Source organism: Bombus vosnesenskii, unplaced genomic scaffold (assembly GCF_011952255.1).
Source record: "Bombus vosnesenskii isolate JDL3184/JDL3185 unplaced genomic scaffold, Bvos_JDL3184-5_v1.1 scf7180000016273, whole genome shotgun sequence".
Lineage (NCBI taxonomy): Eukaryota > Metazoa > Arthropoda > Insecta > Hymenoptera > Apidae > Bombus > Bombus vosnesenskii.
Window position 1 is genome coordinate 1,304,320 of NW_022884342.1, and position 10,929 is coordinate 1,315,248.

Genomic DNA, 10,929 nt, shown 5'->3' on the forward strand with positions numbered 1-10,929 from the left:
CCGGCGAAAGGGAAGGTTCGCGCGACCCGAACGAAACAATTTCATTTACGCGACACCGGAGTTCCGCTGGACGAGAAACGAGAATCATCGTTCACCTGTTCATAAGGTCAATAGGTAATGCGATAACGACCGTTCATAATGGTTACGGACGAAGGAATTACCGTGCAAACCGACACTTAAGGTTTATCGTGTCTCTTACCACCGAGTTATGTATACTGTTCTCTTAAAAGTGAACGGTAGTGAGTTGTAACGAGATTATTGACTTTAAATCCTCACGAATGACCCTATAGGAGATTGAAGCTACAAATATATTACCAATACCAGCCGGCCTAACGCCGCGGTCGCGTGCGCCGCTTGCATACACAAATCATTTTGCCACTTAACGTCGGAAAAATGTGCAAATAAACAAATCGTCTTGGCGTCTTTCCTATACGCCGTCGTATAACCGCTCCTCTAAGCTGGTCTTAATCGCGTTAATCAGCCAAGAACCCGTTCCAATTAACCGCGTTTCATCCTTTTCTTTCCTACAGAAGAAGCTTCGATCGTGCTATCGACGATTAAATTAATCGAAATTAGCGAGAAACTGCAACTAGGCACGAACGATTCGTTACGAAACGAAACGAAGATCGCGATATCCTGCGATGAAACGATCTCGGAAAATATCCGTACAAAGTGCGGCGTGTCATTGCGACCTTCTACCGTATAAAATGGACAATTTCGTCGAGTTTGGTTTCGTTGAACCATTTTAACCAAAAACGTAACTACGCTACGACCCCAACGATGCTACCGGGCACTGTTATGGGAAAGAATGTTAATAGTTTCCTACGATAATTCGGAGGTCCAATGTCGAGGGATAGGCCGGTTTGGATGAAACGGAAACGATGGAATCATCGTTTTCGTAGACCCTTGCCAGAGATCAACGATGTTCTTCCTGTAACGAAAACGTACCCGCAAAGCAAACCACGTCGATCGTAAGTTTAGAAAAATTAGCTCCAAGCACCGTGCTAATCGTTTCTACGTACAACATTCGACGAACTTTGAAATACGCGTCGGACGTTTCGAAAAATACTCGAAGAAGAGGAAGATTAAAGACGCTCGGGCATAGAAACGAAGCAAAGTTGGCGTATCAGACGGTCTTACGCGCAACGATCGAAGATAATTTCCGTCACGAAGCACGCAGCTATATCGTTTATTGCCATACGGCAATAAAGATTTCGCGTATTCTCGTTGAAAAACGTTCGGTCTGGACGTGCAGGCGATCAGCCGAATCTATCGGCGGCCGTGTGCATTGATAATACGCTGGAAGGAAGAGGAGAAAAAAAATACGCTTTTTGAGATACGCGGACGCGAACGAATGACGTCAGACGGCAATAAAATTGCGGGATAGCAACGAGTATCGCGAAGCGCGATTCGAATGGACGCCGAGTGTAATTTCAAAGGAAGGTCGAGCGATAATATTTTTCGATCTGCAGCGATTAATTGCTATCGCGAGCTGAGCAGACTGCTTGGCTATAAATCGACGATAGAACTCGCGATAATTGCTACACGATTTAAACAATGCGTAATCGACACCGTCCAGTAAATCAAAGCGCTACGAATCGAATTATGTCATATTTCTGCACATTATCGACAGACCGCGGATTTACATCTTATATCTTCGTAAACGGAACCGAAGAAATCGAACCGTGGATAGAGAGATTTGTTCGTCCTGCGAGCGTTATACCTAACGTACGACGCAACTTACTCGGATACGGCAAAGAAACGTCATACGCATCGAAGATTAAGAATTAAGGGGGGAAAAGAAATTGGCAATTGGACGAGCCGAGCGAGAATATCAAGTCCAACTCTGTTTGAGAGTAGATCTGAATGGCGAAGATAACAGCTACGCTTTACGAAGCTTAAAACGCTTCGAGTTGCAAGCGAGTAAAGTCAAGTCAAAGTAAAGTAAAGCCATCCATCGTTAGGAAGACTCGAAGACAGCTACCAGCTATGGTGGAAATTCGATCGTGCGAGTGGAAGAAAGGAAGGACAACGTGGGGCGGGAAATCGTCGTCCAAAATCGGCGTCCTCCGACGAATATGCAAGAGATGCGTGGCGATCGACGAAGAAGCACGTTCCGTTATGTGTAGAGATTCGACGACGGCGGTTTACACAGAGTGACTCTATCCTATCTCCGGAACTGTTGCCTAATTGCCAAAGCAAACACGCGGATGGGAAAGTCTAACGCAGAGGTGCAGCGACGACCGACGCCTGGGATCGGTCAATTTTGTTTCTTGCTGGCCGCACGCGGTCACATCCGGCGATGTTGGCGTTAGAATTCGCACCTTCGCGGAAATTATCAGCAGCGAATCCGTTAATAATACGATTACATGTTACGAAAGAGAGACACGTGGCGCGTACACGCGGAGCACCTACGATCGTCCCCTCGATGTTTGTCACCAGTTTGACCAGTTGTTCGCGGCGGTCTCGCACGACACAGCGTTGTTTCCACGTTAACACCTCGAGCGTGAAATAACGTTGCCGTTCGTTTGCTCTTGCCGCGGGATTACCGTGAGACGATGACGTTATCGTACGTAACGCGAACGAACGGTCAATTACAGCGAGTTTGTACGAAAGGCTTGTAAAAAGATTCGATTAAATTCGAGCATGGAGAGAAAAAAAGCTTCGATATAAAATATATTTCTTATGTTAAAGGCGGTATATAATACTATTTTTGAATGATTACCTCAGCCCTGAGTCGCTGGACGAACCATCGGACCACGTGTCAAACGGACGAACGTCGATATTCCAAGAAGATCACAGCCGGGCCGACGTATCACTGCAAACAGCGTGTTTCTCACTCACACTTCTGTCCCGGCCATTTCTCGAAACAACGAATCGACCAAGACCGAACCCGTGCGTTATCTGCTTCGTAAACCTACATTACACGGCGGATCCGTCGTCTGAAATGTCAGTTATCGTCCAACTACCTTCTCCATGTCGTTATCACTCGACTTGCCGCCACTCACACGAAACAACAAGGTATCGTCGTAACGAAGGCCACACGATTCTCGTCGAAAAGAACGATTACGGTTAGCGGGAATGGTCGACGATCAAGGTCCCGATACACAGAGTGGAAACAACGCGGCAGAAAAAGACAGAGAGCGAGAGAGTGGAAGAAAAGAAAGGAGAAAGAGGGGCAAGGCGGAAGCAGCGACGTCGCGGTTGCCAGAGATGCGCTTTCCGCTATCGTTTGTCGGTGGATCGGCGCGGGAAAAAGAAATTTGCCAAAGGTACTCCGCAGCACGTCTACGAGAACGTGAATTACAAAAGGAAGAGGTGCGCGCCTGCGTGTCGCCGACAATGTACTCCGCTGTTACTTTTCGAGCGCATAACAATGGACCACGTTGGTGAAACGGGACTCATGGTTTCTGGATGGGACGTACCGCGCACTGAACCAGTTGTACGGTCGCGCACATTCTACGCCCCACTCTTTCAACTTCCCCACCCTCTTCCATTCTCCACGCGATATTCCGCGGTGTTTCTCCCCACCACCGCGACCGAACAGCCGATGAACAACTTCGAATACCGATCCCCACCATTTGCGTCCACGTTTCACCCTACCACTCGCTCCTTGGATCAGCAACCTTTTGCTTCGACGCATCGCGTCGCATCGCTACGGCCGACCGGAATCCTCCCCACCACCGATACGCCGATTGCTGTTCCACCGGCTCTGTATACCGGGTGTGCGAAAACAACATCGACGTACGACCGATTACGTTACTACCTAGCGATAGCGAAACATCTCCAAAGAATCGCGACAACGAAGCTGAACGTTTATATGCGTATGGAACGCGTATCCGATCTTAAAAACCTATCCTGCAAAATTAAATCGATCGAATATCGATCGAGCATCCTATCGATCCAGTGTAACTTGCTTCTCTTCCCAAGTCGGTCTAAAAGCGAGCTTGAAAGTTTATAGACATGGCAAATGCGATCTTAACGATCGACGTTATTGCAACGTAATTTGAGCTTTATAAATACACCAAATGTACAACAACAAATACGCAAAATATACCAACTTGACGGTCGACTCGATATAGAAAACTAAGCGATCGATCGAAGATGATTGATAATTATATAGAAAACGTAAATGGCAGAAATAGGAGATTTTGAAAGTCGTGTTGTTGTACGAACGGCGATTTTCGTTTGCCGGAAAGTATCCTTTGAAGAGAGAATTTAAACGCGAATGACGAAACGACAGACGTAGAACGTAATTCTGTCCTTTCGTATTTTGGGAACGAGTCACGCGATTTTAAGGGTAGAAAAGCAGAGATACTTAGCGTGTCAACCTTAAATAAAGACGTACGTTTTCCGTAACCCAAAGATAGATGTATTTTTAACGCGCGCAAGTGGACGACCCTTAATCGACGCCATTAAAATTCGTCTAGATCCTGTGCATCCCTCCTCGCACTCGAAAGCAGACGTCCGCGATTGGAATGGCGACCTTTTTCCACGCTCGACTAATTTTAAAAAAGTCAAACCTGTTTTTTAACTACCTCGAGGTTGGGCTTAAAACGTCGACCCAACCCCGATCGAAGGCGACGCAAATGTCTATTCCACAGGGTGTGGTTTCTCTAGAATCGACTTTCGACCAGGGTGGATATTTATATCCTCGGCTAACGAATAAAAGAAGAATCCATAATTCTATTTCCACTTGCCAGCCATTCGCCTAAAACTTGACATTCTTTCTAATAAAGAAAGCTTCGATAAATTTTTAACGATTCGGATAGATTATTAATCGGTCGAAGAAAGCGACGATCTCTTTCAAACGGCGTATTTTCTCATCGTATCGCGTTCTATTTTTAATGTTAAATCGACTGCACTAGGAAGAAACACATTGTCTTGATTCTTCGCGTTCCACTGGTTTTATTATTCACGCCATCGCTGATGTCGGCGTTGCTCTTTTTTCACTTTTCTTTCTTTTCTTTCTCAGCCTTCGAACGAACGGAACGCTCTCACGCAGAGTTCGAGCTCGCGAGGGGGTTTGACACTTGAAATAAAATACGAGCCAGTTCTGTCTCGTGTCACGGGCCGCGCCTACATATCCAGTAGAGTTGGATGCGAAATACAAAACAGTCGTATACACGTATCGTTCGTACACACCGAAATTTCTTTGTAAATATATCCAACGCTATTTTCACCTAAAAATCCACAAGGATAAAGACTCGAGTCCGCTACAATACCGAAAATAATTCGTTAATAGGATTACTGCTGTTTTCGATTCTCAATCGTGTTATAAATCGTCCTAATGATTACATCCGAGATAAAAGTTCGTATATTATCGTGGCATGTTTAAAAAAAAAAAAAAAGAAAAATATTAGACATTCCGACACGCCGTCGATCGTTAAAACTCTGGCGAAAAAGCTCCGATCTATCGGAGAAAAACATTGGAGTGGTCGAAAAAGACAGCGACGAATACCGCGACGTTGGTTGTCGAGAGGACATAGTGCTCGTACGGAGAAGAGAAAAAGGGAGATTCGAGGAAAAAGAGGGGGAAACGACGATACAGGAAAGCAAGCTGCGGAGGTTACCTCGTGCTGGGTACCGAATCGATCTCTCGGAGCCAGCCAAAGCCCCGGGTACGACTCGCATCCCCTCTTGTTCCTCTTCGTTGCTCATCTTGCACGCAGACGTGCAGGATACGCGAGACACGCGTGCACAACTTCTTCTGTACGCTATAATTTACAAGTAGTCGATCGTTGCGCTTCCTCGAGCAGGTATTACACGGCGCTAAAGTTCGAAATTCGCGATGTTTGCATATCGACTTCAGTCGCGTCACGAAAAAACGTTCGCCGGAAGAAGACAGTAGAATCGCCAATCTTTCTTACGATTATCGCATTATTGTATTTATCCCCCCGTTAATGGAAGCTTTAACAACTCCAAAGACGATAAGACGATTAAAGACGCGTACCGAAAGAACCTAATTGATAAATAAATCGATATGAAGGATTTGGAAGCTTTTCAACGAACGCGCAAAGTCAGCGTGGTTTTTGGAGAAAGATCTGCACAGAGTCGCAGTAAATCGTTTGGCGAGGGACAAGATCTCAGCCGGACGAAAGAAACGATTATTCGCAGCGTGGACACGCTGTATGCGGAAATAATGCTCGAGTTATTCGTGAATTAGTTAGATCACTTGGCATTGTGCAGGTACGAGCGGTCAAGCATGAAACGTTAAGATACAAACAGCAAGAGTTGTTATATTTATCGTGATACTCAAACCCTCTTTACGATCTATTAAGCACCACGTCAAACATTACGTGTCGGGTCTACGACAGCGGATCTTTTCTGCAGGTATTGCATTGAAACGCTCGATTACGGTCCCAAACTCTTTCTAGTTCTCCGTTCGGTCCATACGTATCGTGCCGGACCGTAGTGGTCGCTTTCATCTTTCACAGCGATCATTATTTAGTGGATCTCGGCAAATATTCTTTATCGATAGTAAACGTGTAAGTATCTAATAGGTTATGGAATATTTATTCCGCTGTAAATAAGGATTTTTGACGACAGGTACGTGTTAAATGAAAGAAACGAAAAATGAAAGGTAATTCGAATTATTTACGATAGATTCGTGCGAGAGAGTGGGCGATTAAGACGTCAAAAGGAATCGATTCGCGACAATTCAGCGATCGCGGGCTGCATAAAAACGAGACATGAAATATAAATGGGTTGATTTAAAGCGGTAGATTATCACTTGGCGAGCGTAACTTATCGCGTCTAACCGAAGGAACATTAACTGTACCGGCGGAGATAGCGACGAAGCCCGCGAGCGAACGCGCTTATGCGCCTATTTCTATTTAACTTCTTAATTAACATAAGCGCGCAACTTCATTATTGCCGTCACACGCGAGCCTATTCACGTTCAATGGAAAACGCGAAGCCTTTGTAGCGTCTCCCCGTCTCTTGCACCTGCTATTCCAAGTCCTCGCTCACCTGACGCCTAGTGCCTGGCATAATGAGCACGTGCCGTTTCTTTACTCTGTTCCGATGTATTCTTGTGTTTCCAAGCACTTTTCAACGTTACATACGTTGCTCGAAATACTCGAACAATCTCGAATGGCTTTATCACGTCGAGTTAAGTACTTTAGAATACAGTAGCAAATCCTCGGTGTCTCCTGACGTATGACTCACTTTTTCGAAACATTTATTATCACGAGTGGACGCTTCTTTCTCATTTCAAAGATCTTTCCATAAATCGGCAATGTTATTATTCGGCTTATCGGTCCAACTGCTCAAGAAATAAATTATTTAGCTACACTTGTCCGGTACTTACTCGCTACAAGTCTGAGGATATTTATGCATTTACAGGACATTTGAAAGTACAATAGACAAATTAAAGCAACTCGTTGTAACACCTAATATGCGAAAGAAATCTCTGCTTAGGCTCCATCGTTTCAATTTTATTCGCGGCAATGAAAATTTACGCAAAGGTACGCGATCTACCTATCACGAAAAATTCCATAAATAATCATAAATTTTAAGCGAAGAAATTTTACTAAGTACTATAACTTTCTACTAAGTACTATATTACTATTCCACTTTCACAATTTATGGAACTGATTAGTACAGCTTCTGAACGGTTCGTGTTGCCTCAAGGTTTCTCCGAGTAACACCTATTCTCGATACATTCGATGAAACGTTCTTAAACAGTGGCCAAACCGAATGGATTGTCCTGCTACCTAGGAAAGGATTGCGGTTGAACTGTTGCCGGAAACGGTCACGGATTTCGAGAGAAACCGAGATTCGAGACGAAAGAATAAAGAACGACCTTGTAGAAATTTAGACAAGCCTTCGTCGTGCGAGTGCTTCCGCCTTTGTACAAAAAGAAAAAAAAAAGGAAGAAAAAAAGACTGCGGCCCGAAATGCTACAATTCTCACGACGGAAAGTGAAATCCGGCCACGTGAATTCTCGGTGAAACGTCCCACATTTTTAGGAGAAACGTGCCAATGATCGTGCCTCGTACTCACAGCGAGACGCGTACGCTGCGCGATGGACGAAGCGATAACCAGAATTTTTCAAAACTTTTATTCAACTCGCAGCTTCGTAAAACCCTTTCCGCTGATTTATAAAATGTCGGTGAAGGGACAATGGGTATCATTGAACGCGCATTGTTTTTACGACATGTTATTGCACGATTTGCTTCGATAGCGGCCGGTCGTTTCGTGCGTACGTAATCTGGTCGATTAAACGGTCGTGACTGCGGCGGAACAGGTGCTAGAACCAAAGTTATTGTCACTGTAAAAGATAACGATGCTCATGTATCATTCGCCGAACTTCAACGCGCGTACTTTTGCTTTCTTCCCGCGGCACTGTCGTTCGATGCAGCGGGTGAAAGAACGTTGTCGAATACCATCGTGCACAGTGTTAAGTTTTATCACACCTGTTGTGCGATGTATCCACATATAGAACATCACGTGACGGAACGTTCTTGTTATTATTAACGTCGTAAAAATAAGCGAATGTTGTATCAAAAACGATTTAAATTTCCCGTTAAACGTGCAGATTCTTCGAGGAAACACGCGATACCTTATCAAAATTAAATACGCTGCTTGTCAATCGATATCAAGCACGACACTTTAACAGGCACTTTAAAAGTATTCGATCGACTATTACAGATTTCTGTGATGCGGTAGAAATTGGATACTGCCGTAGATAGACATAGAAACTTGAATTCAACGTTGAACTCGAGACATTTCGATTGCGTCGGTGTGGTAGAAACTGAATTATTTAACACCTATAATTCCATAACAGTTTAGAAGCACATTCGTAGAGCGAACAACGTTTAGTAGACTCACTTTACGCGGCAAATTCTGCAGTTATCGACACATGCAGTTAAATCGAGTTACGATATTCGCTCCTTAACCGGAGCTTACGTGTAGCACTCGATGGCAGAAGACGACGCTGAATGTCGTTGAAATGCGACGAATCTGGAATATTTACTCATTTCCTAAACATCTTGAACTTTACGATCCATCCGTCCTCCTACGTGCGGCATTAATCTCTGTTAGATGTATCGTATATTTGCATAATCTGTTATAATAGCAGTGATGATCGATCAAGCGTAATCGCGACTGCGAATTAACGTTCGGTAGAGTACCCATCGGCGTTGAAAGGCGTTGATTTCTTCGATCAGTGTATACTAAATAATTTATAAGAAATAACGAAGTTGGGATCGTTCGAAAGCAATACGGCTCTTTTAAAAACTTTATTTCAAAATACCCGGCGGCTGGTTGTAAAAGAATTATTAAGTAGTCTTTGCTAAGGACACCGTACACGCGTTTAATGTGTACGAATTTGACGGCAAATAAATTTCCCTTTACTGTGACATAAATTTCGGTCGAACGAGAAGAAACACACTCGCGTCCGCGTCCTCGGAGCTTGCACCGGACGAGAAACAAAAATAACGAATCGAAGAGTTGCAGGCGCGGGATTGAAATCTACCAGCTCGAACGATTACGTATTTCTTCGCGTCGAAACGATTCTAGGCGAGCACATTCGAGCAGTAACCTCTCCACCAGCAACTGTCATGAGTAATGGACGCCGAGGCGACGGTCAAGTACAGTTACGTCTAAAAAATTCAGCGGAGACGATCGTATCGTAGCGACGTCTTCTCTCCTGTCGCTAGTCGCTATCGTTGATCACGAACCGAACCGCTGTCGTATACGTCTGTGTCATCGAGCGCTGCTTACTCGCATTGTTCGCTAATTTACAGCGTTACCACGGTATGGAACGAACGTTTTAAACCTTTGTTTGAAAAGAACCGAAGCTTAAAAATCTCGAAATAATTATTAAATAAGGTAGAGCTCTGTTTATGTAAATTTGTCGATGGACAATTGGCGTGTGTAATGGAAGTCTATTCGGATTTCTCTCTACCATCTAATGTTACTTTTCGTTCGTATCGTAGGAATTGACGTTGCGACAAGCGTAGTCAGCAAGCAGAATATTATTTTCGTTTATTCGATAGCTAAAATTCCCTTTTACCGCGTAGATACGTACGAGCACGAGATTTTCAAGACCCAAATAAGAAAGGAAACTCGAAACACTCACCGTTTGAGCAGCAGAAAGCGAGGATCGCCGGATTTCGCCCCGCAGCAACTCAGGGAACGAACGGTCCTCTTGAACAACGCGACACAACGACACGAGAACTGGTGGCAAACAACTAGCGAAGTTTATGACGTTACCGAGGATAGACGACGATAGGTTCGGAACAAGCGATCGGACATAAGTAAAAGTGTCTTCACCTCTCGAATCGAGTGAAAATGGTGTACGGGCATCCCGGCCGCGGTTCCGGGTTTCCGTGGATCCTGCGTCGGCGTCGTTGCACCCTTGCGCGGCTGTCACGGCGCAAATTCATCCCATTCCCCTTTCTCAGCCACCTCGTCCCGATGGACGTCCGCCCTAATCCTCCTCTGTCGCCCCTCTCGCGATACCATCCTGCCTCTATTTCCACCACCGTCGCTCCATCGTGATCCTGTGTGCGTTGCGTGCGTCATACAGGACCTCTTCGAATCAACCCTCCTCCGATATCACGATCCGTTTCGTGCCTCTTTCTCTTCTCTTTCTTTTCTTTCGATTAAACAGACGCCTCTGAAACGTTCGAATCGTTATTTCAACCATACGTCGTTTATCGTTTCTAAGAGAAGAGATCGTCTTTGGATATTCGAAGAATTTGTTGAAATTTGTTCGTATCGATGGTTTCGGGGGAGAATCAGGATTCTCGCAAACGGAAGGTACGAGCATAGGTATCGATAGACACGTTTCGAGCGCACAAAAGAAGGTGGTACGTAAGGTATAAAAGTGGCGCGCAATTTTCTTGTAACTAAATGAAAATAAATTCACGACCGACTAATGGTATTCCCTTCGACAGGCTTCGGCCGAGCCTTCGTGGG

General features: G+C 44.8%; 1 protein-coding gene across 1 annotated transcript in view; it reads right to left on the minus strand.

The window, feature by feature from the left end:
- Positions 1-10,597, minus strand: part of LOC117242289 (homeobox protein abdominal-B) — a 75,466-nt gene extending 64,869 nt beyond the window's left edge. Inside the window, exons 1-2 of the mRNA XM_033508827.1 lie at positions 10,282-10,597; positions 10,088-10,199 (exon numbers count right to left, since the gene is read on the minus strand). Of these exons, the coding sequence (XP_033364718.1) occupies positions 10,088-10,199; positions 10,282-10,394 (225 nt within the window). The 5' untranslated portion in view covers positions 10,395-10,597. The remainder of the gene's footprint in view (positions 1-10,087; positions 10,200-10,281) is intronic.
- Between the last annotated feature and the right edge of the window lie 332 nt (positions 10,598-10,929).